This window comes from Durio zibethinus, chromosome 18 (genome assembly GCF_047325235.1).
Source record: "Durio zibethinus cultivar Kanyao isolate XHJ-2024 chromosome 18, ASM4732523v1, whole genome shotgun sequence".
Lineage (NCBI taxonomy): Eukaryota > Viridiplantae > Streptophyta > Magnoliopsida > Malvales > Malvaceae > Durio > Durio zibethinus.
The window spans coordinates 7,273,482-7,299,954 of record NC_143179.1 but is presented as its reverse complement, the minus strand read 5'-3'; the positions used below and the strand labels follow the sequence as shown (position 1 = coordinate 7,299,954).

At 34.0% G+C, this 26,473-nt stretch overlaps 4 protein-coding genes across 10 annotated transcripts; 2 read left to right on the top strand and 2 right to left on the bottom strand.

Annotated features, from left to right (window-relative positions):
• Positions 1–88: 88 nt before the first annotated feature.
• Positions 89–1,665, bottom strand: LOC111299143 (AP-4 complex subunit sigma). The gene is made up of 4 exons (XM_022894151.2): positions 1,381–1,665; positions 1,041–1,127; positions 729–797; positions 89–583 (listed from the first exon to the last, which is right to left on the bottom strand). The coding sequence occupies exons 1-4, from the start codon at positions 1,519–1,521 to the stop codon at positions 449–451; spliced, it is 432 nt and encodes a 143-aa protein (XP_022749886.1). The 5' UTR covers positions 1,522–1,665; the 3' UTR covers positions 89–448.
• On the bottom strand, positions 1,587–7,040 carry LOC111299142 (ATP-dependent 6-phosphofructokinase 3-like). Its single transcript, XM_089747188.1, has 13 exons — positions 6,361–7,040; positions 6,032–6,078; positions 5,881–5,920; positions 5,720–5,782; positions 5,484–5,621; positions 4,982–5,140; positions 4,812–4,865; positions 4,663–4,731; positions 4,416–4,545; positions 3,896–4,161; positions 3,675–3,723; positions 3,402–3,556; positions 1,587–2,620 (listed from the first exon to the last, which is right to left on the bottom strand). Exons 1-13 carry the CDS (start codon positions 6,478–6,480, stop codon positions 2,423–2,425), a joined length of 1,488 nt encoding a protein of 495 aa, XP_089603314.1. The 5' UTR covers positions 6,481–7,040; the 3' UTR covers positions 1,587–2,422.
• A 4,061-nt stretch (positions 7,041–11,101) lies between these two features.
• LOC111299140 (mitochondrial-processing peptidase subunit alpha-like) lies at positions 11,102–16,346 on the top strand. 2 transcript variants are annotated; one of them, XM_022894149.2, is made up of 13 exons: positions 11,102–11,303; positions 12,707–12,949; positions 13,053–13,349; positions 13,445–13,612; positions 13,737–13,904; positions 13,984–14,067; positions 14,260–14,326; positions 14,528–14,625; positions 15,289–15,361; positions 15,458–15,528; positions 15,627–15,676; positions 15,857–15,969; positions 16,068–16,346. In XM_022894149.2, the coding sequence occupies exons 1-13, from the start codon at positions 11,265–11,267 to the stop codon at positions 16,118–16,120; spliced, it is 1,524 nt and encodes a 507-aa protein (XP_022749884.1). In that variant the 5' UTR covers positions 11,102–11,264; the 3' UTR covers positions 16,121–16,346. The 2 variants fall into 2 exon arrangements, with proteins under 2 accessions (XP_022749884.1, XP_022749882.1); XM_022894147.2 differs by having other exon boundaries at positions 13,984–14,076.
• Positions 16,347–18,871: 2,525 nt separating this feature from the next.
• LOC111299138 (NAC domain-containing protein 75-like) lies at positions 18,872–24,655 on the top strand. 6 transcript variants are annotated; one of them, XM_089747182.1, is made up of 8 exons: positions 18,872–19,591; positions 20,144–20,389; positions 20,615–20,792; positions 21,060–21,625; positions 22,215–22,511; positions 22,759–22,808; positions 23,118–23,225; positions 24,331–24,655. In XM_089747182.1, exons 2-7 carry the CDS (start codon positions 20,267–20,269, stop codon positions 23,197–23,199), a joined length of 1,296 nt encoding a protein of 431 aa, XP_089603308.1. In that variant the 5' UTR covers positions 18,872–19,591; positions 20,144–20,266; the 3' UTR covers positions 23,200–23,225; positions 24,331–24,655. The 6 variants fall into 6 exon arrangements, with proteins under 6 accessions (XP_089603308.1, XP_022749878.1, XP_089603306.1 ...); XM_022894143.2 differs by lacking the exon at positions 22,759–22,808 and having other exon boundaries at positions 19,263–19,581; XM_089747180.1 differs by lacking the exon at positions 22,759–22,808 and having other exon boundaries at positions 19,263–19,591.
• Positions 24,656–26,473: the final 1,818 nt, after the last annotated feature.

Here is a 26,473-nt window from a genome sequence, read left to right as displayed (position 1 = left end):
AGAGAAAAGACATGACTGACAGTCGTTGGATCCATGGTAGTTGGTACAAGAGTGAGCATGTATTAGGCTAGGTGTAAATTGATTGAAGTAGAGAGAACAAACAAACCAAGAGCTAGTTGTAAATTTATTCTTTGGCCAGTTTTTGTGCCAAATTCAAGGGACTATACAATGCCAAGACACTAAGAAAAATCAGATGTCACTAAGCCACTTCTATGATGCAAGCAATCACTACATATAATTCAGTATGAAGAAAACTGTTGAAGGTTTGTGTTCTATTATATAGCTTATTGCACAACAGGCAAAATTTCAAAAGTCGAAATTGAAAAGAAAAAGAGGAACACAGATAGAAAGTAACAGGGCGAAAGCAACAAACAATTTGCCAGAATTCTCAAAGAAAATCACCATACCCAATCTAGAAAATCAACCCCCCCCCCCCTTTTTTTTTTCCTCATGATGATTTGTCCATCAGTTGAATAGGAGTCAGTATGTTAGCCTTGCTCGTCTCAACAATGGAACCATTCATAACCATTTCCTCCAGCATGAAATGCGCTTTCTCTAAATGGAACATGATATCTAGCTCACACTGCAAAAAAGATTTATAAACAAGAGAAAACAATAATCAGGTATCTCAAATCATAATGATATGAATGTCGAGGAGACACAAATACACAAGTCCGGTAACTTTGAAAGGGTTAGAAATTAATTCATCTTCTCGGGGAAGAACTTACCACGTTGCCAAAATGACGGTCCATGGTTTCAACTAAGAGATGTATAAATTCCAAAATCGCAAGCTCATTCTGCCACATCAAAGACAAGGGAGCATAATGATGAATATAATTTGGCAAGCAATAAGCAAAACTGCAATCATAAGCTTGAATTAAGTCTTGGCTCATATTAAAACCCAGAAAAGTTCATCCAATATTCTTTTTCTCTCACATTTTCAGATTATGTCAGGAATATACTTAGATGCTTAATCAGTTAGATTTAGAACTTTTATTACCAAAATAATATTAGAAATTAGGGACAAATATGGAACTTACTTCATCATTGTCAACTCCAACTAAGAAAAACAGCGAAGCGTATCGCCTATATACAATTTTGTAATTTCGATGCTCAACAAATGAACACTGTCACAATTTAAGCCAAACAAAATGAAATTAATGATATGAAAAACTCTGACTTCTATTATTGATTTAAATTCATTGCATAAAGCAAAATGATAAATTACAAAATTCAAATCCCTAGCAAATCGGGAACAGAAAAAAATTCTTCTGATTCAAGTAGAAAACATAAAAGGTCGGAGGAAAAAGCAAAATAGAAAGCAAATTAATCAAATTAATTTATAGAATGGAGCCATGAGAGGGGGGGAATATTAAGAACCTGTTGCTCGTTGCGGGCTAAGCATTTGCGGACGATCTCCCCTTCGAGGGCACGGCGTTCTTCGAGGGTGAGCCATTCGTAGTATTGAGCAAGACGAGTCTGACCTTGCTTGTTCACCATCAATATGAATCTGATCCCCATCTTTTTCTTCCTTTGTTTCAACCCGGTTGTCTATCTCTACCCTCTAACAGCAAATTGAATCGCGCTTCTTCATTGGTTTTTTTTTTTTTTTTTTTGTTTCCCTTGATTGTCGTGTTGTTGAGCTTAATGGGAAAATTCAGATTCGGACTAACAAGTTTTACTTTTCACGTTTTTATGCAGTAATATTAATTCTTTATAGATCATCGTATGTACCAAAATTTTCATAGGTTGCGCCATGATTAGGTGGGCCTGGGCCGAACACCTCTTGCTCAAAAATGGCTGATTTCAAACGCATTTTCTTCTTGCAAAGCTCGGGATATTTCACCGAATAATTTTAAGAGCACATTCTCTCACAATGGCTGCTATGTTCAAGATTTATTTTATAAGTAATCCTCACAATAATTTAATTCAAGTCAACAAGGAAAAAAAAAAAATCCTCCGCTGCCAACTGAATTAACTCTAATGCGTATATGAGTTTTTTTGGACAATTAACATGCTCATAAAAAATAAATAAAATTTTAAAAAATAAAAAAACATCTCATGGAATTTCTTTTGTTGGCTTTTAAGAATGAAATCAGAATAACAATGCAAAGTAGTACAAAAGTAACTTGTTTTCACTGCCTGCAGAATTGCGAGCATCAGGCATTCACCAGGATAGGATCAGAACAGACTTGTGACCAGCAAATTAGAGATTGTTGCTTCCATCGAACATTGTCATCACAAATGGAAACCATTGCAGCACATGATGAGGAATATACCGGTAATAATCTGTTTTACCCCTAGGCTTCACCAAGTGAAAGAAATCAAACTGCAATATTACACAAAGGAATCATTCAGGGCTTGTGGACGAAGACTAGACAGTAACTCTGCGCTAAGCATTAGCAGTGGTGAAGAAAGAAACTCAGTTGGTTATCTCATTGGCAACCAAACTTTCTTGGCTACAATTTCCACTATCCAACAATTGGTTTGACGGTTCTTCATCAACCTTGTCTTCAATGACATCTTTATTCCTTAAAAAGCTTGGTTGATTTGTTGAAGAAAGAAGCCTAGCCCATATCCTATCTGTAATCACAACCTCGTTTTGTTTCTCGATAATTCGCTGCACAGATATCATCCAAAAATTATCTCCATCTCAAAGAAAAAATTTTAAGGTATTGTATCCATAAACATTAGTGCTAAAGAAAGTATAAAATTTAGTCTGACCATCTCAACAAAATTCATATTGTCACTCTTGTGAGTACCTTCGCCATCAGTTTAGCCGTGAAGGCAAAGGGGAAAGTTACTCATAAAAAACGATTTGAAGGTTTCAAATTTCAATCTCACACCTCCTAAATGTGGAAGCCGGGACAAGAATTATTGCAGAATATGAAGCAAGTGCTGTTTGTGAGCAACTCTACATATACTCAGACAGCAGTCAAAAGAAAATTACTACTGAACAGTGATAGATTCATCTACCACCCTCTAGAGGAATAATAAACATCAAGGCATTTCTTTGGGGAATAGTGGTTACTAAGTGGCATATATCTAATCCGGCCATCTTGGAAAGATAAATAAACATCAAGGCAAATTCCTTGGGAGACTCGATTATCATAGGTCATACATGAAACACGGAAATGTTGGATAAAGGTGCTTCAAGGAATAATAAAAGCTTAAGGAATGCTAAAAAGAGTGTGAACATCAGCAAAAACACAAAAGATGAACTATTGACCATCAGAAGTTATACATGCAAAGAACCAGAAAGTGTCAATGTCACAAAAGAAGTATTAAAATCACACAATCTTTATATATTTAGATTTTATAAAGCATTCAATAGAAAACAACGATTTTCTAAAACAAATTTCTAAATTAAAACTCGTTTAGTCATTTCAGGATGAACTCACATTGAATGGTATGTATGTCTGCCTGCCGTTGACAAGACCGCTTGTGAAGCCAGTGTACCCTGCCATCGCCCCATGCACAGCACTTTGGGCAAGAAGTGTGCAGTAAACATTATCAGATGCATTGCTTGGAATAGCACGAATCATATAAGTAGGATCTGCCAGAAGACAAAGTACAATGCTCAATAACTTCTGCTACTTCAACTCAAAAACACCTATGATTTTTTGTGGCAAAAAGAAATCATCAAAAACATCTTAAGTATTTATTCTACTAACCAATATATTTGAGGTTTATGGGCATCTTCCTTTGTTTTGAAAAGTAGTCCTGAAAATGACAGGCCAAAACCAATGAATGTCACATCAAAAAGTTCCATATTATGCATCATCACACGTCTGCTCAGATTGGAATGTTGCCGATATGCACATCCTAGTGCTTTTAACCATATTGCTACCTCAGAAGATGTGAATTGTTCCTAAATTGAATCTACATGGCATACCTTGATCCCCTGTGATATCCATAGTCCAACATCCTGGAGAAGCTTGTTTCCAGAAGCATCTTTCTGTGTCATTGATTGCATGCTCTCGGAAAGCAGTTCCTGTCCTGCACCCTCTGCTATCACTATAACCATATGCCCATTTTCTTTAAGTCGTCTCTCAATGTATTCAAAAAGTCCCCCAGCTCCTTCAAGATAAAAGGGTGACTCTGGGATCAAGCAACAATCAACATCTCGGCTTGCAAGAGTAGCATACATTGCAATAAAACCTGCCCATAAGTTGGGTTTAGATTGCATTAACAAAAAAAAAATCTGACACAGTTTCTGGAAACAGAGAATCATAATTAAGGGGAATGTAAACTGGTCTGCAAAACAAAAACAAAAATTAAAGGAACAAAACTAAGAATAATTTTAAATGACACTCATCTTAAAATAGAAAAAATTTATGTTAAAAAGTTGTAAGTCTTTCACTTCTTGCAATGCAGGATTAACACTTCAAAGAGAGACCAAAAGAGAAACTTACCACTGTAGCGACCCATCAACTTCACAAGACCAATACCATTCTCAATACTTTCAGCTTCAACATGAGCAGCATTAATGGCACGTTGAGCCTCCTCAACAGCAGTGTCAAAGCCAAAGGACTTGTCAATAACCTATCATGTGCAAAAAAGAAACAAAGTTTCAATACTTTGTGGTAATCAAATAAAATAGGTTGCAATCCTAACAGGCTTGTGGTATAACAACATTCTATCAATGCCAAAGAGGATTACCGGGATGTCATTGTCAATGGTTTTGGGGATTCCAGCAACTGAAACTTTGAGACCACGCCTTCTAATTTCCTGTAAAGTGTGGAATAATTTTTTTTTAATATGCACAAACTCGCATAGCAAATCAATATGTGTATTATTAAAGAAATCACCTCAAATATAACAGCTGCGCCTCTCTGAGTTCCATCTCCTCCAATAATGTAAACCTGTGTTACCACAAATGACCAAATATCAGTTAGATTGGCATGTGTTGATCATATTAACTACTTGTACTTCAACTTAGCGGCAACAATCACAAATATCATAGTATTTTTTACCAGACCTGATTAATTCCACGATCCTGAATGCTGTCAACAATCTTTGAGGTAACATGCCCACCTCGTGATGTCCCAAGGATTGTTCCACCACGTTTATGGATATCATTGACAACCTTGGGATCCAAATACATGGTATTTTTAGCATAAAATCCCCTGTATCCTCCCTACAAATGCATTGCACTCATTAATTGCTAATGCACCAGCTTATTAAATGATGGATATATATTTTGTAGCATCTTCTAATCAAGGGAAAGGAACATATACCAGCATGAAAATGGTAGGTTAACAAATTAAATGAAGAAGTCAATGTAGTAAGAATTTATATGGTTTTTTTAGTCATCTAGATGGGGTGCTATTATTACCAACTCAGAACCAGAAAGTGTTAATGGTTCAAGAAACTTTTCGCTTGTTTCTTTATCTTTAGAAGGGGAAATGAAAACTGAAAAGGAGTGATAGGAAAGTAAACTACACAAAGAAGAACAAGCTACAGGTCAAATTATCACTTACATCTATCCCCAAAACTTTCTTCACACCATACATGTGGTACAAGCCACATACTATCTCTCGGATCACAGTATTGAGTCCAGGGCAAAGACCACCACACGTCACAATACAGGCATGAACTTCATCAGAGTCAAAATAAACCTAGGAAACCATCAAATATCCAACATTATTGTAAAACACAATTCAGAGTTTCATCATTCCAAATCCCATTCATAAGATCAATCACATTAAACACATACCTTTTGACGTGGTCCAGCTCGTCGGAAATGTATTCCTCTTGGACCATCCTTGTGAACAACAACCTATAAAGAAGAAAAGAGACATCAAAATAGAAATAAACAAAGTCTTAGAAAAATTTTAAAACAAAAAACAAACAAAAAAAATTATAAGGACGACTAACCTTTTGAGGAACGCTGTCATCCACATGAACAAAATATTGCCTGGGGAAACAAAGAAATCCATCCAATTAATACACATTTAGCAACATTAGCACAATTGACATTCGATATCAAATAAAATTTGCAATAAGAATCCGTAAAAATTGGGCTTACTTAACAACTGAGTATGCCGGATTGTCTTGCAACGGATTGGGATAAGTCTGTCGTAGGAACATAAAATCAGATTTAAAAATTTTAGAAATTAACTGATTTCTTATCCATTAAATTAAAAATATATCTATCATAAAAAATACGAAAAAAACTGAGAAGATGAATATAAAACGTAATCTAATATCGTAATTTGTTGTCGACAAAATCTAATATTCAAAAGACAGCTTCCTTTTGTTTTTCCCAAACCTTTTTTGTCGGCAACGGACAAACAATGAATAATGAGAATGAGTATAATTATACATAGAAAGAGTATCAAAGAAGAAAAAGCGTACAGGAAGATCAGCAATGTAATCGGCTAAGTGAGGAACATCTTCAAGAACATAACCACCAGGACCGGTCCCGATCTTAGGCTTTGAAATCTCCGACGAAGCAGCAGAAGCAGAGGAATCCATCACACCACGTGTCGAACACTCGATCTTCGGACAACAGGAACTACTCCTCCTCCTCAAACGACAACCGCAACCTTAACCAAAACTAACCATACTAAACTTTCTCAAATTAAAGATTCCGGAACTCGATGGCACCGAAGAGTGGGATTTATTCTTATTATTATAATTCTTCTTCTTCTTCTTCTTATTATTATTATTATTATTCAGTGGAGAAGAGAAAGACGACGTTGAAGGAGGGGCGAGAGCGGAATCCATTCAAAAGGACATCGAAACGAGTTTTTCGAACAAAAAGAGGAATAGGAGAAATCCATAATTATAGGAAGATGTACTGTTGACTAAAAATGAATACTGATTGAGCTTTCTTTTCTTAGAATTTGGTGTTTTTTATGGGGAGGGGGGAAATGGCTTTATAAAGCAAAAGGAAGAGTTGGAAAAACCTGGTTCCGCCGGTGATTTATTGCGTGGTTTTTGACGCAGACCAAAACATCATATTGTTTGTGGTTTTTTGGATGCCCTTTCCAAGTTGTTACTATAGTATTCAGTGTGTCCACAAGAAGCATCAAGAAAACCGGAAAGAGAAAGGTTTGGCCTTTTAGGAAATTTCAATTTGTGCAAACCGTTTTTTCAAGTCTCATACGTTAAGTTCGTAACCTTCTTTTGTTAAAAATGAATAAATTAAAATTAAAAATTATAATCGATAAATTAAAAAATTTCATATCATAAATCATTCGAATAAATTTTAAAATATTTTAAATAAATTTTAGTTTATTTATTAAATAAATATTTTAAATATAAATATTAATATAATTTTTATTATTAAATAAATATTGATTAAATTTAAATTATAAATAATATTTTAAATTTTTTATGTATTATTAATTTTTATATCAAATTTTATTAATTTAATTTTTTATTAATATTTTATTTATTTATTTTTAATAAAAAATCTTAGGAACTTCTATTATAAAATTTTAGATAAGTTTTATCCTGTAACTCGAGGATTTTTTTTGGATTAGAAATAAGTTTAAAAATGGGTTTGGGTCGGGTCCAGTTTTGACTGTGTGGGGAAGTCAAATGCCATGATTCTGTTGCACATTGGATGATACTCCTGAAGCTATGTTAGAACTAATCAATTCAATTGACTAAAATGTTATATACGATATATTTTATTATAATATGAGATTAAATAATTTATTTAATTTTTAATTTTTTTATCAATATATATATATATATATATATATATATATAGCCAATCTATTACCAACCGCATCCATGTGTTTGTCGGTCTGATTATACATGAGTTCATGAAAGCCAAACAATTAACCTTACTAAAATCCAAATGTCTAAAGACTTTCCTCTTTTGGGAAAGTAAAAAATCCTATGCTAATTGGAATATTATTTCACATTTTTCATGTTGGTTGGTACGGCTCATGAGACATTTGATTCCTGCTATTATTTCCCTTTTTCTTAGTATATTAAGATTCTTTCACTTTTTATTTCAAAAAATAAAATTCGTCCACTTTAATATAGAAAATAATACGGTTATTTTCTTTTGCACTAAGGGATATGGCTTGGAGAGGAGGTGTAGACGAGAAAGGATCCTTTATCGCTTAAAATTTAATTAAAGTTTTTAATATTTTATTTAAGAATGATAAATGTATTTTTAATTAATTTTTGTTTAAATTATTTTTAATTTTTAATTAATTATATATTTTATATTTAATTTAAAATGATTAAATTTTAATAAAAATTTAATAAAAAATACATTTATCACCCTTAAATAAAATAATAAAAATTTCAATAATTTTTAAGTATTGAGAATGATTTTTTCCAATAGAACAAAGCTCATTTTAGCAAATTTCCAAAATTACTCTTTTTAATTCGCTTCTATTTCTTTTTCTTTTTTTTTCATCAAGTATGTTTAGGTTATTAATGTCTATTCCCATTTCTTAATCAATTCAGTTTTTTTTTTTTTTTTGCAGTTGAGGCATTAAAATTTAAATTCTATTTATTAAAACTAAAAAATAAATATTCTAACAATAAATCATTGACTATTTTTCCATTTTTTGTCTTATTTCAAATAGACTATATCATTATTTTTTTTATTATAATCAATTACAATTAATAATTGTGTAAAATTTTACTACTTAAAAATGTGAATTTTACTTAATTTTTTTATAAATTTGTATAATATTAAATTATGATTAATTAATTACATTATAATAATTATAAATAAAATATTACAGTAAAATAAAACAATAGGTTGACTAGGGATATTGAATTTATTGACCAACTGCAATTAATTGCATTTATTTTGAGTAATCAGTCAACTAATTTGTGTGGCTATGTAAATGATTTAAGAATTAAAAAGAATTAAAGAACGAAAAGAGATTTTCAGATTATGATGTGCAAAACTCAATTGAAAAGAGATGAAAACTACATTTTCAAATTAAAAAAACTATACGAGAAATATTAGCTTATTAATCAAAATTTTAATAATTAAAAGAAAATTGATCATCTAACCTATAGTAATCAGATTTACTTTCTAGAGAGTTCACAAATGTCGAATTATAAAATAAAAGAAAAATACTAGTCACAAGCCACGGCCACCGGAGCTCCATGGAAGGTGACGATGTCAGGCCAGCAGCAGGGCTCAGGATTCGGAACCGGATCCATATAGAATTAGCAGTTATTGTGCCGCATGGGAGGAGTTTATCTGTTCACGGCCTTTAATCAGTTTTTCCCATGCCAAACGCCAACCATTTCGATCGAGAGTTTTACTGAAGCACGTTAGCCATTTGCCCTTTTAGGATGCTGAACGATGCCACGCGTCATATAACACCTTCGACTGTTTTACAGAATTGTATTAATTGATTATTTAATTTCATTTAAATTAATTATAAAAATATTATTTAAAAAGTAATTATTTATTATGATAATTAAATATAGTAAATATTTATTTTAATAGATTTAAAATGTAACAAATGATTGATTTTTATAAATAATATAATTATAAATAAAAATAATATATATTAACATGAAATAATCGTTTTATATAATTTTTTTGTCTGGTTCTTAATGATTAGACATAAGCAGATTTAATACCACTTCGGTTGCATCTTTTGCACGTTTCTTCCACTAATTAAGATCACGAATTTTGCATTGACCCATTGTCCTGAAGGTAAGTCAGTGTTCCATCAAGCTTTCATATCAGTTATTGAACAGTAAATTCATGACCATTAGGAATATAATTGAGTGGAGTCGATACAATAAAAAATTCGAATTCGGTTTACAATTTAAAATTTGATATTTGATTCGAACTCGATCGAGTTTTATTTTTTAAATTCGAATTCGATTTTTGATTGAATTTAAACTATTCGAGCATAACGATTAATATGTAAAAATAAATTTAATTCATATATTCGATAAGAGTTCGATTATTTATACCTAAATTTAAACTCGAATTTGAATTCGGACTCGAAATATTTTATTAATTAAAATAATAAAAATATATTTAAATATAAAAATTTGATAGGCTTGCGAGTTACTTGAATCGAATATAAAAATACTCAAATTCGATTCGATCGATAAGTCGAACTATTCGAGCTCGAGCTCGACTCGATAATAATCGAATCGAATTCGAATTTTTTTCGAATAGAATTCGAATAATTTATGAGTATTAATGTATCATTTATACTTTTAATGACAACAACCTTAGTGGGCTGCCGTAAAATTTCGATCATCTTTTTCGACATGTAATTTTGTTGGCAAAATGACTGCTCCAAAGAGCATCAACCGGAAAAGAAAAAATAAAAAACAGAGCAACCATATATAAACAGCTTGAATTATGAAGATAATGAGAAATGAGAGGTGCTAAATTATGTGTTAGTGAAATTGAAACTTTGATTACCTTAATGTCCTGAATTTTCTTTTCATTTACTATGATTTTTTAGTATAAAAGCTTTTAACTTGTAAACGAAGAGTAAATTTGATTTCTCAAAGTCACTTTATGAATCTCAAACAAAGTGATAAAATCATCGAATTGAATGGAAAAAAATTCGAAAGCAGATTACTTTACCTGAAAAGCAAACATTTTCAGGAAAATTGCAACAATATAAAATAATTGTTGATTAATTTAGGTGCCCCAAACTAAGAGGAATGCACAAAATCTAGAAACACGTCTATTGCTAATCGAAGCCATTAAGTAACAGATTTTGGGCCAATTTGTGAGCTGGTCCATATAAAAACGATTCCTTACTATTGTCCAAATCGTTCCCTTTGACTCTGTATCGCAAAGGAAAATTTATGTTACTATACTTACTATCTTCATTGAGTAATGAGGACATTAGGCTTCTAGATCTTATACTAAATACATTAGCACGTTCAATTATTTTTTCTCAAAGAAAGAAAATGAGCTTTAACTTAAAATAACTATTTTTGAATACCAGAAGTTATTTAATTATTTAATATTAAAAAATAATTCTGTTTTGAGTGTTGAGAAATTTTTTAGTAGTACGCCAATCGGACGGCAAGGGATTGATCATCAACTAGCACACTGAGACTTCCTTCTTACACGGCTCAGATTGCATCCCATTTCTTCTCTCACGTGTCTCCAGAAAACTCCGCACTCTTCGGCCAGTCAAACCCCCTACATTTCTGAAGTAGAGCAAAACATCAAAGGCTCAAACCAGTAGCTCCCATCTCACACAAAACCCTTAGACATCCAAACAAAACGAAGCTTCACAGCGTCCGTGCAATCTAGGGCTTCTCAGAGACCACCGATCACGATGTACCGAAACGCGGCTTCTCGCCTCCGGGCTCTCAAAGTAAGTTCAGTAATTTCCGAAACCCTAATTTGTGATCGCTGATAATTCGATCTCACGGTCGCAATCGGTCTCCTATCTAGAATATAACAAAGCTACTTCGATTCGATTCTGATTTGATTTTGAATTCATCGATATGCGGTTGCTTTCCTTTTACTTGATTGATATGTTCTTTTATTCGCTACTAATGCTTAGCTTGTTACCTTGATTTCTTAATGAATACATTTATCTCTTCTTAGTTAAGAAATGGGAAATTGGATTGATTATGAATCTCAGCTTCATTCAATTCGAGATTATACGTTTCTCGAGTGATTGTCTTTTTTTTATTGTTATTATTATTATTTAATTTTGTTAAGGATAATGTATATTTACTCTCATTAATATATTGAGTGAATTGACCAATAGAATTTTTGCTTATAAAACTGCTTCATGTTGTGGAAGAGTCGTAGTTTTATTAACTTTTTCTGTAGAGAATTCAAATTTATTTATTCTAAAGAAGTGGGTAAGTGGGAGCTTGTTAGGAGAAGTACAAACTGCAAAAAAGATTACACGTCCAGAAATGTGAATTACTGTAAGAAACAAAAGAGAGATTAGCGAGCTAGAATTTTCCCCCACAATCCCGATTCAGATAAAGCAGCTGATTAACTCACTTACTGACAATATTGGAAGATAGTTAAGTCTAAATGTGGCTATTTTATTGATGAAGCAACATATGCCTGGAGTGGGTTGTGTACTTTATCCATATGCCCTATTGTTTGTCTCCCTCCAAAAGAAGTAGATATAAGCAGTCCTAGAAAGCCTAAGCTTCAAGGATCAAAACTGGCAGCTATTTCCTTTTAGACCTTTTTTTAGCCCATTGGAACTCTGAGGATTAGTTCTGACCTGTCTATATATTGGGGAGATTTGCAATGCCTTTTGCTTGACCTGTTTAAAGAAAGAGCAGAGGAACATCTAATATCTAGTTTTATCCAACTAATTGCTCAGTTAGCCGGCAGTACTAGGCAAAGAAATATCCCAGCAGTTTAATCTGTGTGGCAGAGGAAGCTTGTCCAAGAGGAGTCATCCGTCACCTAACTTATTCTTAACCGAAGGGTTTGGCCATGTCTTAATAACTTTCTTCAGCTCTAGCTGCAGTTATGAGGGTGGAGGCCTGCCAAAAAACTTACATTTTTCTTTTATTGAATTTCTTCTTCTGCTTGTTCCATTTATAATTGTTTTATTTGTTTGGAGGAAACTTTTAAACTTCAACAACTTAGACTTATCAACTTCAAATGGGTTATTATTGTGAAGGTAGCTGTTGAAACTGCGTATTGATGTTAAGCTGTTTCATGAGCATTGTTGTTGATTATTCAGTTGTGATTTGTCTGGTATACTTTTTTCACATATTGGTGAAAATGCAAGTATAGGGTCGCACATGCCGTAGAGCACCTGCAAGGTTTGCAAGTTCAAGTGCTGTTACTACAACATCATCCTCTTCAGGTGGCTTTTTAAGTTGGCTGACTGGGAGTCAGTCCAAGTCCATACCATCACTGGATTTGCCCCTACCAGGTGTTGTCCTACCACCTTCATTGCCTGATTATGTTGAACCTAGTAAAACTAAGATAACATCTCTGCCAAATGGCCTCAAAATTGCTTCAGAAACTTCAGCAGTACGTATGGATATGCTTTTTGTGAAGAATATTTTCCTATTTAGAAGAGAATTAGTTTTCTAATTTGTTGAGGAATTGGCTATTTGTTTTTGTTGCTGAGCAGAGTCCTGCAGCATCAATAGGATTATATGTTGACTGTGGTTCAATCTATGAGTCACCAGCCTCATTTGGGGTCTCGCACCTACTTGAGTGTATGGCCTTCAAAACCACAACAAACCGAAGCCATTTGCGTATTGTGAGGGAAGTAGAGGCGATTGGTGGCAACGTGAATGCTGCAGTTTCTCGGGAGCAGATTGGATATACCTTTGATGCTTTAAAGACTTATGTTCCTGAAATGGTAGAGCTGCTTATTGACTGTGTGAGAAACCCTGTTTTCCTGGATTGGGAGGTCAATGAACAGGTAAATGTCTTAATCTTAATGTTTTTGTGCTAAATAGTTCTGTTTCAGATTAAATGCCCTTCTGAGATGACAATTTGTTATTTCACCTTCTGCAGATTCAGAAAGTGAAAGAGGAAATTGCTGAAGCTGCAAAGAATCCTCATGGCTTGCTTTTAGAGGCCATTCACTCGGCTGGTTATTCTGGTGCATTGGCAAATCCTCTTTTAGCCCCAGAATCTGCAGTTAATATATTGAATGGTACAGTTTTGGATGATTTTGTTGTGGTGAGTCTAAGAAAACTTTATTTGGTATGCTTTCAGCGCTAATTATGTCATTGTAGTTAAGACTATACGTGATCTTTGTGTATCTTCCTCACTAGTAAGCTTCTTTTTCCTATTAAAATATTAGGAAAATTTTACGGCTTCTCGGATGGTACTGGCAGCAACTGGTGTTGAACACGAAGAACTGTTATCTGTTGCAGAACCCCTTTTGTCGGACCTTCCCAATGTTCCCCATCCTCAGGAGCCAAAATCTGTGTATACTGGAGGAGATTATCGTTGCCAGGCTGATTCAAGGGTATGTATTATAAAAGCTTAAAATGAGTTTTGCTTTATATTTCTTCCCAGTCTGAGTTGCTAATGATTTTCACTAGCAGGATCAAACTCATTTTGCTCTTGCATTTGAACTTCCTGGTGGTTGGCACAAGGAGAAGGAAGCTATAATTTTGACTGTTCTTCAGGTTTTCAACGTTGGATTTCTCTATCTGCTCAATGTTCTTGTTCCATCATGTTTTAATATTTTACATGGTTCATAAAAAATCTTGCTAGGATTGTGCTATCTTGCTTGATTTTTTTTTATTGCATTTTTTGTTCTCCCTGCTTGCTACCATGATTTCAAGATAGCATGATTGATAAATCTAATTATCCTCTAGATTCTAATGGGTGGAGGTGGATCATTTTCAGCTGGCGGCCCTGGAAAAGGAATGTATTCAAGACTATGTAAGTTAATCTTTGCGTATAATCTTATCTTTGAGTATATGACATGTTATAGTTGTAAAGCAAGGTAGAAAAAGTTTTTTTGCTATTTTAGTGCATCACTTTATTTGCAAATTTATTCTGCAAATAGACACTCAATTTCTTTTATTTCTTAGCCAATTTGTATAAGTCGGCGTGAAAGTGTTTTGGTTATATTATGAGCAGATCTTCGTGTCTTGAATGAGTATCCACAAGTTCAGTCATTTTCAGCATTCAACAGCATTTACAATCATACTGGCATATTTGGAATACAAGCTACAACTGTAAGTCTGCTCTTGAACGTTCCATTTCTAATTCTTGCACAGTTCTTGATTCCCATCTCTATTTTCCCCTGCCCCCTTATTTTGTGTAGCAAGAGCTCAAGTTGATATCATAGCTTTCTCTCTACTGTTGTCTTCTCTTCTCTTCTTTCTTTTTGTCTTGTTTTGTTGTTTCCTTTGGCACTAGAGATATTGAAGCCACAGGTTTGGCCAAAATTATTGGACTATATATCAGGTTTGATAGGGTTATGGGACAGTGGGTTTTGGAGTTCATATTTCCTTTGGTAGATTTGAATTAAGAAAGTTCTTGGATAGTAAAGTTCATGATTCATGACAGCCATGTGAGAGTCATGTTGGCATCTTCCATGTAAAATGATGTTAGTGACTCTCACAACCAAATCATTGCTAGGTGATTTTCATGCAAGACATGTATTTGCTAATGCTTGTAAGTTGTAATTGTCTTGATTACATGGCCATGATGACCCACATTTGAAAGTTGTTTTCACGTAATCTTTTGTTGTATATTTTTACCTACCTGCTCCCTTGGCTCTTTTTTCTTGGCCTTTCGCTAAATTGATACCAAATTTCTGATAGTGTAGACACTGTCTGCTGATAATGTCTGCATCATAGTGCTAATCTTGATGACGCTTATGTTTCTGGACTCAGGGTTCTGATTTTGTACCAACTGCAGTTGATGTAGCTGTCAAGGAGCTTATTGCTGTTGCAACACCTGGACAAGGTTGACTGCTCTTTATTTTGGCAATTATTTGGTCTTTGCTGCAACATTCCACTTAATGGCCTGTTATTGAAATGCTTTTCTTGTTGTTTGTTGCAGTTGAGCAGAAAGAACTAGACCGTGCTAAACAGTCAACCAAGTCTGCCATTTTGATGAATTTGGAATCCAGAGTATGTAAATTGTTTTGTAGATGAATTCAATTATGCTGGTGGAGGATTCATATTCTCCTGCCAAGTGTTGTTGTTTACTCATGAGGTGTTTTCTGCAGATGGTTGCTTCAGAAGATATTGGTAAACAAATCTTGACATATGGTGAGAGGTATGACTGTTTATAAGATTCTTAGCTTTTGTCCTTTTTTGTGATGGGCTGTGACACTGCTAATTAGTTGCTTCTCATTGACTTCTATATCTATTACTGTTTGCTTTCAATATTTCTGTTTATGAGAAAACTACCATGAAATTTTTCTTCGTCCTCATAAAATTGTTTTGTATTTACCAGGAAACCTGTGGAGCATTTCTTGAAGGCTGTTGATGAAATTACACTGAAGGATATTTCTTCAGTAGCCCAAAAGCTTCTGTCTTCTCCTCTCACAATGGCATCATATGGAAATGGTAGTTCTCTGTTTAGTTAAAGCTTAGAACACTGGGTTTCATCTGTTTTATTAGAATGCATTTTAGATTAACTTGTTGGTTTTGTTCATGTTTTGCAGTCATTAATGTCCCAACATACGATTCAGTTAGCAGCAAGTGCAAGGGAAAATGAAATTGCTTTGTTCTGTCAAACTTGATGGGTATTTGACCTGTTTTCGACTGTTTTATGCATCTGCAAGGTGCTGTTGAAAATAAGAAGTTTAGTTGCTTCCATTTTTAACAATAAATTGTTTATATCCCTCCCTAGCAAGCAACGTATTAGTGAAATAGCTTCTGCAGACAATGGGACTCATTTGTTTCTGCTGAATTCCATGACTTTGGTCAACGGTTTTGAAAAATCTGTCTTCATATTTTTTTCCACTACTGTTTTACCAATTACCCAAAGCAAATTCACCTATGTTTCTTAACCTGCGAATGTTTTGACTGGAAAATTTTTGGTGTATATGTCAGAACATGTGCTGGTTTTTGCATAATTTTCAGGTTTTACATTTTACAATTTATTTCAGGTTACTCGAATTTAAGATGGATGCTTTTGAATTCACCCTTACGCTTTCTCTGCCCATTTCTTTTTTTTTCCCCGCTCTTTACATGTTATGGACGGTGGGGAAATTGATTTTGGCATGAAGATTATTTCAAAGCGTAAGGATTGCATGAATATGCTTATATGGTTGACGTCCGTGTCAACTGCGAACACAGATAGTAAATCTTAATAATTATGTAGTGCACATGTTCGAGTAACTTGCTTGCAATAGATTTCTTCTTTACGTCATTTGGTACTGTATTGATTGATTAGTACATGTACTGATTATCATGAATGGTCGACTGGTTGTTCTGGAATGGTTTTAATTTTGGGAGTGGAAATGATGATATACATATGATCAAGTTTTTTTTTTTTATTATTACTATTACGTTGCAATAATTGCTGTCTGTTCCTCTTTATTGTGTGTATAAATAAGTTTTAAGTGATCAATATTTGGCATAAAGTTTGCTGTTCTTGAAGTTTATGCTTTCAATCTTAAGCCTTGCTCATTCCTAAATATGAAATATGAAAGGTGGTAAAACTGGGTACTTTTGATATCCATCGGCAACTACCCGGTGGCTATACCATTCAACCAGAATATACGGGCAATAAAGACCTAGGTCAACAAGTTGGTGGTCAAAACACCAAAAAGATGGAGAGGAATAAAATCAAGGGCCAAAATGCGAAATCTTTCCTGTCAAACTGTCTTCGCCAACAATATTTGTCACACCATTCTTCTCAAACAAAATTAAGTTGGTCAGCAGATAGTATCCCTGTGTCCTTTCGTTTATTTTAGAGTTCCTTTTTCTTTTACCCCCCAAGTCCCACAGACAGACCTTGTGGTTTGCTCTTTCTTAACTTCACATCTGATTTTCTTCTCTTTATTCTTCACTAAAGATCAAGATTTTTACACATGAATTAGCTATATTTAGTGAAACATCGTTGCCAACCACAACCAGTCGCAGCAGCACTCGTTCGATCAGTTGCAATTTTTGTTGAGAGTTGAGGGAGGCATTGGTGGGCAAATTTCTGCGCTGTGTCTGAGCTCAACATTTTGTGCTTTTCATTCTCCACTCGGGCATCTCTCTCTCATGTTGTGGCAGTGAGATGTATACTTTGTTAATGCCGAAGAAAAATTCAAAGTGGGGCAATGTAAACCTTAATTAACTTGCATTATCGTCTTACTTAATAAATTTTTATACTTAAATTTTCATTTTTATATCAACAGTACTAGTGAGTTGTTGTTATGGAATTTGTTTATTTACATTAAAGTTGGGCCGTAAGACTTTATAAACTTCAAAAAGGTCATAAGAGCCACTATCCTCATGCAATAGATATTCTCATACATCAATTATGTAAAGTCTTTCTACTACAAATATGCCTCCAAATATACCTAGAAAAATTCTTCGAATATTTCATGTTTATAATTGTAGATCATTTCAGTACTCCTTGCAGTAAATTGGTTGTACACATTTTTTTAATTAAAAATTATAGTTTGAGAATAAAATAAAAAATTATATGTATCTCAATTTAAATTTTTAAAATTACATAAATTAATTAAATTAAGTTTTAAATTTCGAAAATGACTTTTTAAGAAAATCTTGTACAAACTATCAATGATGAAAGAATTTAACAAGTGATTATAACTTATAGGGCTAAAAATTGAAAAATAAAATGAGACCATTAATATTTATGGCAGATGAGGAGAATCAAAGAGCATAAAAACAATGTTCTTAAGATTTGTTGGTTCCTTTTGCCCAGATTAGTCAAAAGTCAACTTATTGGATAATCTGATCTGAAGAGCATTCCCTGGCCTTTGGGACAAAAAGACAAACCCTCTTGCTCACTAGTTGAATTATAATTGGCCCACTGTTTTTTTTTTTTTTTTCTCCCCTTATTTTTGACACATTAAAAAAAATTTAAAAAAAACCCTTCTAGGATATATTCTTCCCTGTCCAATGAAATCACATAATTCTTTCAGCTCAGAAAAAAAAAAAAAAGTCAGAAAAGAAGCAATCATAGCCATCATCTGTTTTGCAAACATATATCCAGTTGAGTAAAAATTTTTGCAAAGTGCTTCTACTTGAAGATTTCGTACAGAATTTTTTTTTCTTCTTATATATATGAATATATTTTTATATGATTTGTGTAGTTGTAATTACATTGGGTGGTGGGGGTCCATGGAGTACACTGCTCATTTGCCTTGTATATCAAGCAACCTCGCAGTTCTTCTCTCTCTCTCTCTCTCTCTCTCTCTGCAACATTCGTGGCAAAAGAATCATGATGAGCACTCCATCTCAAAACCCATGTGAGTTCTTGTCGACTTTTTTTTTTCTTCTCTCTATTTCTATTTCTTTTTCCACAATCTCTCCATCTTTCTCTCCTTCTCAAAAGGAAAATTTTACCCTTTTTCATGACAGGGTTTGGTAACTCTAATCAGATATATATTATGGAAAAAACTAATGAAAAAAACTGTAATTTTCCCACATATCGTCTTCATTACTCAATGTTTTTCACTGCCACGTAAAACTTTCTAGGTTGAGTGTTTTCTGTCATTTTTTTAGCACCCAGCTTAAGATTTCTCAGTTCTTAACTTTATTGATTTCATTCTTTTATATATACCATCAAAATATTAGCCAATAGATTTAAATCATCTTTTTTGGTGTTATTTAACAAAAAAAAAGATTATGTATTTAAGTATAATTATACAGATAGGGTTGCCATGCTTTTGAATGTGTGCCTCAAGTAACAGCTGTGAAGGCCGTTTCTTCCCTTTTGCTTTAGTAGTCAAGACCTCCAAAACGAAGGTGTGGGAGGCCTTAAGCTTTAGAGATGAAAGAACAAAGAAAAAAGCCAATTGGCCGGGTAGTTTTTTTTTTTTTACCTTTCTATCTTTGTTTCTCTTTCTCTGTCTCTCTCTTAAACCGGCTAGCTACATGTGCTACTTAAATTTGCAAAGGCTTAAAGGCTAGGAAGGGCAGCTTTTCCTTTTTTTCTCACTTGGGCTTCAGTTAAAGTAAGCTCAGAGAGGGAATTCTGGTGTTTTCTAAATGGTAAAAGCAGGTTTATAGATCAATCCCTGTGACAGTTTCCTCTTTTCCTCTCTCTCTTGATTCTTCTTCTTCTGCTGTTTTCTTTCTTATGAACCACTACTTCAATTTTTCCTTGTGGGAAAATAAAAATATCTTCTTTTGGAGCATATTTCTCATCTGGGACTTGCCTAAATTTCTTGTTTTTGGATTGGTTTAGGTAATAGTTTCATACAGAATAGCACCTTGTGTTGATAAGACACATGAGTATTTATATAGGAATATAGATATGAAAATTGAAAGCTGTCTCTTTTTTTTTTTTTTTTTTTGGGTTCTTTTTTCCCGTTTTCTGAGTTAATTTAGAGGTTTTGATATGTTCTTCTTCCTCCTCCTCTTTGATGTCTTCTTTTAGTGTGGATAAATAAGCTCTGAAGTTACAAAAATCACATATTTTCAATCATTTATTCATTTAGTAACTATGTATCTTTTTTGTCAAAACCATCAGTTTATTTCCTTTTTTTTTCTAGTTTAAGGAATATCAGATCACAAACAGGCTTATATATGGTTAATGGTTTTTGTTATATAGAGAAGCTAACTGGGATATGAGTAGTTGGCTGCTATATAAAGTTGGTTATTTCATAGAAGATTTTAAGAGTTTGAGAGAAAGAAGATAGCTTCTGCCGCACCGAAAAAAAAAGGAAAGGAAGCAATGAATCAGAGTAATCTTGGCTCCGTCAGTAGCTCTGATCTCATCGATGCAAAGCTTGAAGAGCATCAGCTGTGTGGATCCAAGCAGTGCCCTGGCTGCGGACACAAGCTTGAAGGAAAGCCGGTACGGATTAGTCTCATAATATTCTTGGCTTCAACAGCAAGATTTTGGCAAAAGAAGAATCAAGAGAAAATATGAGAATTATGCTTGCTGTTTTACATGTTGGTTCTTTAATAAGAAATTCATTCAAAATTTTGATTAAAGCTTTCTTCTTTTACTCTTTATTTAGTTTATTCTATTCTTTTGCTTTAGTTTAAACTTTGATTCTGAATAATGAAATTTTTGCAGGACTGGTTTGGTCTACCAGCTGGAGTGAAATTTGATCCGACAGACCAAGAACTGATAGAACACCTTGAAGCAAAAGTAGAAGCTAAAGACATGAAACCTCACCCTTTGATAGATGAGTTCATTCCTACAATTGAAGGAGAAGATGGGATTTGTTATACCCATCCTGAGAAACTCCCAGGTAGTCAGAACATATAAATTATATATGTATCATCCCTTTCTCTCTCTCTCTCTCTCTCTTCCTCTTGTGTGATTGCTTCCATCATTATTCAATGCTGTTAGGTCTTACTATATTGTCTCAAATAAAGCTGCAACCTCATGAATTCCAGGGGGTTGTTTTTTTTTTTTTTGGTTATGACTTTGAAGATTATTGCCATTGTCTCATAGTTTGTTGCACCTAAGTCAACCTAACTTTGATTTTGGCAATGGTTTGCTACATTTCTTGCAGGAGTAACCAGAGATGGCTTGAGCAGGCATTTCTTCCACAGACCATCAAAAGCCTACACAACTGGGACAAGAAAAAGAAGGAAAATTCAAACCGAATGTGACTTCCAAGGTGGAGAAACAAGATGGCACAAAACCGGCAAGACAAGGCCAGTCATGGTCAATGGCAAACAAAAAGGGTGCAAGAAAATCCTAGTTCTCTACACAAATTTTGGCAAGAATCGAAAACCGGAGAAGACCAATTGGGTCATGCACCAATATCATCTTGGTCAGCATGAGGAAGAGAAAGAAGGAGAGCTTGTGGTGTCAAAGATATTTTATCAGACTCAACCGAGGCAGTGCAACTGGTCTGATCGAAGCGCAACAGTTGTTGAAGGTAGCAATGAGCCGAATAGAGGAAGAGATTGTGGCAGTGGAAGTTGTTCTTCGAAGGAAGTAATCCCTCTCAGAGATGAAGTATCTGGAGCTGGGGTTGCTACTGCTTTATCAAGTTATGCCGTTGCCATGGATATGCAACAGTTAAAATCGGATGATTTCAGTTTCACCCCATTCAGGAAAAGCTTCGACGAGGTACAATTTTGTTCATTTTATGCAATGTATTTTCTCCCTTCTACAACTTCAACTTCCAAAATTTTCCTACCACTCCAACTTTTAACATTAATCAACAACCACGAAATAAAAGCATAAATTGACATTGACGTTTGTACCTTGTAATTTTATCCACAGATATTATCTCTATCAACTAGCTACAAAAACAAAAAATGATATATGAATGAATCCAATTTTCTTGTGCTAGCTTGCATGTTAATACTCGAAAAGCAGAAATAAGCATTCAAGTTTTAAACGTCAAAGTGGTCAGTATTATCTTATATTGCATAAATTAAAAGTAAAGGGAAGAGATCATAAAGTTTTAGGGTTGCTTTTTCTCTTAGTCGATTGCTTGCATATAGGGCATAAAAAAAATCTATGGATGTCACTTTGATTATCTTTGTGAGCTAACTATTTATTCCTTGTTTACCCACCAATATGACCGACGTTAAAACTGAGAGTAAAACTATTGAAACAAAAAAAGGGTGAAAAATGGAATTAAAGCGATGGAAAATGTTGTGTTTGAAAATGGACTAGCTAACAAAATGCTTCTTGGGGGTCTTCATTGCAGGTGGGGATAGGAGAAGCTTCAGCAGCAAGCGAAGCCCCAGCACAAGGCACGTGCGAAGAGTTATGCGAGCACCCGCAGCCACATCATATGGCCCATGATCATCATCATCATCAGCAGCAACAACAACAACAGCATCACACACATCATCAGATTGCCACTACGGCCTTCCACATCAACAGGCCTTCACATCCCATCTCCACCATCATCTCTCCACCTCCCCTCCACCACACCTCCATGATTCTTGATGAGGACTCCTTCCATGTCTCCAGAATAATGCTTCAAAATGAAATTTTCCAGGTAATACATCATTATTATCAATCAAATTAACCTCCATTAACTCTCCCCGTATAATAATCCACCAATAGTTAAAATGAGTCACATTGCATGTGAACAAGATATTTACGCACACAACTTTATTAGATAGTACAACTACTTTTCGTAATTCAATGTACTTAATAACTTTCTCTGGAAACCACAATTTTAAGTGGGATTTTCATTTTTTAAATACAGTTTTCTAATATAATTTCTATATTGTACCTAGCAGGAACAAAATGACACAGTGTTTTACACATGCATGCCAAATTCATATATTAAGTACGGTACTTATACTAAGCCAAAACCCTTTTTTCCCACTTTTTATTTATTTTTTTGTTTTACGGTTAACTCAATCATGCATGTTTGTAATTAAGTCAGAACTTAATTATAAATGAATTGATCATGGGATGCAGCTCAGTCATGTAACTGGGTCTGATTTTTGCGGTGTAAATGTGGCACGCTGCTTTTAGTGTCAGCTAATTTGGGAACAATGAACTGTCTTTTCACTTTTTAATCCTTGTTGAAGACTTGATGATTTAGATGGGTAATTTCGATTTATTTATATTTTGTTGAATTGAATAAATGCAGCAGCAACAGCATCAAGAGCAACAGCAGCAGCAACATCATAAACTGGGAGGAAGGTCCGCATCTGGTTTGGAGGAACTCATAATGGGTTGCACAACTGATATCAAAGAAGTGAGTATGAACTTTTTGACCCTGAACTCCATGAGCCTTGTTTGTCATAATGCCAACTAAGAAAGGGAAGAAAGAAAGAAAAAGTAAGGGAAGTATATTTTTTAATAAAACAAAGGATAAAAAGAAGTGAAAAAAAAAAAAAACCAAATTCTTTAGGTAATAATTTTTTTTTTTTAAATAAAGAGAGAAACCAGAATCCTTTTCTTTTTCTCTTTATCTCTTTTAGAATTTTTTTTCTTTTTCGTTTTTCATATTTCGATCAGAGTTAAGTATGGCATAATTCAGCATCCTGTAAAGAAATGCACGTAGCTATCAACCAACAATAAAAAGCTATTAAAGAGAGTGCAGTAACTTTTTCTTCATGGAAAATTAAACATAAGCTGCTATTTGACATGAACAACCTTCTCCTTTAGTTACCTGCTCTCTTCAATATGCCTGTGTGTGTGTGTGTGTGTGTATGAGGTATCAACTTAATCCAGTGTAAAAAAAAAAGTTTGACACTTTTTTAATCATTAATTTCAATAGATCAAGAAATGAGAGAGATAAGTGTAAGAGGAAAAAATAGGTTTAAATTCATAAATCCCCAAACTAAAAGTATAACTTATAGCAGAATGTGAAACCATATTAAATCAAATCTTGAATCAAAATAGAATCTTCCTTTATATTTCTCTTTTGAACAAAGATAGTGGAAAACTAATGCCTATACTACTTTTCAACAACTCCTTTGATGTTTCTTTGAATATGTTGCTAATCAGAGCTGTAAAATCTGGGAAATTAGCCCCTTTGTGACTAAAAACAAAAGGGAAAAAAAAAAGAAAAGAGAATAAATATCTAAAAAGCAAAGAAAACAGCTAGTGTTAACATTCATTTGGTTGGGTACAAAAGGAGATTTGGAAGAGGGAAGAGAAAGTGCATGATAGCAATATGAAATCTTTTATCATGTGTTGCCTCATAAGATAGATACATCAACAAACAATTTGATTGTGAAGTGGGAGAGGACAAAAAAGGCAGCTTCTTCATTTGTTGTATTAGGTGAAAATTTTGTGGTTGAAACCCTAACCCTAATTTAAAAAAAAATAAAATTTTCACATGGGTATTTTTGCAGGAGTCATCCATCACAAACCCACAAGAGGCTGAATGGTTGAAGTACTCGTCCTTCTGGCCTGACCCTGATAACCAGGATCATCATGGATAGGAGCAAAAAATTTAGACAAACAAACGAAACCTTACAGACATCATTATTATCATCATTATTATAGTTCTTGAAGTCTCCGGTGAAGATCTTTTCAAGAAGAGGCCAAGCAACCATCTACTATAGTTTGCTCTTTTTCTTTCTTTTCTAATGGGGGGTGGGAGGTGGGGGACCTGGTTTATGACTCTCAAGGTCTCTCAAGTCTCAACTGAATTAACTGTACATCTGTCCATGTCGGAAAGAAAGAGAAAGAACAAAAGGAAAAAGAAGAAAGAAAGAAAGAAAAAAACAAAGAAAAGAAAAGAGAAGAAACCAGGGAAAGGCTGCTCTCTACTGACAAATAGAAGGAGAACCAAAGACCCAAAGCAAAATCCGTCCTGCATGAAAATCATCACCGTTATGATTACAATATCATCTTTATGCCTATCCTATTCTTATTATTTTATTATTTCAAGAATCTTGTATACTTTCTTTTCAAAGAAAAATACCAAAGAATTTGTGCAAATTGCGACAATTACTTTGTTAATTGTGTTGCTTTTAGTCACCTTTTCTAGTAAAATATGGATATAAGAGGGTTCGCGATTTTCCTTTATATATAGAAATGAAATATTGGTTACAGAATTGTTTATAACATTGGTGTGCCAATTTTTCCAGTACTTGTGGTATTTGCAGACTATTTATAGTAGATTTAGGTTATCCGCTTTCTATATTATTGAATGAATGATAATTTTAAATATGGTTCTAAAAGTGTATAAGCTACCTAACCCACATTTCTAATTAATCTCAAGAGCTTAGATCAACTAGCCAGGGATCATGAACTGTCGGCAGGCCATATATATTATCTGCATGTATATACCCCAAAGGAGAAGAGTTAGTCCTTCAGTAATCAGGAATTCTAGATCATGATCATGATAACTTTTCATCATCTATATCTTTGTCACGGTCAAATCCCGTCTTTGAAGTAAACTTAGTTCCTTTTCATTGCTTTCTCCCTACATCTAAGCACCTAAGGCGACAGCAGTAGTGCTACAATTATGCTAAAAAAATCGAAGTAAAAAACAACTACTATTGCTAATGATGCATGAAGAAAGTTGGTGCGATATGTTGATTTATCAGGTCAAGTATTCTTTTTCAATTTTTATTTTGCTTGTTGAGTATCCTTTTTTATCCTTTGTTATTACCTTTATTGACAAATGGGGAAGATGTTCTGAGGGCTTAAAATCAGGGCTCCTTTGGAGCTTGTATTGGTACTGATGTTTGCCTAATGAAAAGTAAATGTACTTTTGCTGGCTTTGGGTTTAAATTATGGGTCCTCACACCTCACTTAATTACAATTCCAATTCACTTAGCGACTTACCAAACAGTTTCTTAAAGGTCAAAAAAATGAAGTAGAGGGGCTTTTGCCCTCGTTAACAATTGCCAGAACTCTCTTTGAAAGCTGCTACCACACGTCTCTTTTTGAGGTGACAAATGGGACATTGCCACTTGCATGTTTTTTTTTTTATGGACTAAACTTTATATCATGCTGCATGATTTTTTTTGTAAGTGGTTGTCACTTGTCATACTCCTGATAATAAAGGAATAGTTGTTTGGTTCTTTGGATTTAGATTATATTAGGAGTGGAGAGAAGAGAATTTGGGTTTTTTTTTTTGTCTTGTTAGAATCTTGGAATCTTTCAATAGTAGCAGCAGAAATCACATTTTAAAGTATCAGTCTCTCTTTTTTTTTTTGTTACTTGGGAAACTTATTTAATGCTTTTATTTTTATATCTATTCCTCAGCTTCCAGCTTTTTTCTGCTGTTTAATACTATTATATAGAGCTGACGAGATGAGCTTATCTCCTCACAAAGACAGAGAGAGAGAGAGAGAGAGAGAGAGAGAGAGAGAGAGGGAGCAACTTGCATGTGTTATCTTTTTCCTTCATGGGAAGTGCATGAAATAAAGCTAGATGCAAGATGGAGGCGAGGCAGCTTCATAGTAGTTTCTGAAAGGAATAAAGCATCGAACAAGGGAATTAATAAGCAGACAAGAAGAACCTTTAAGCTTTGAAATGACC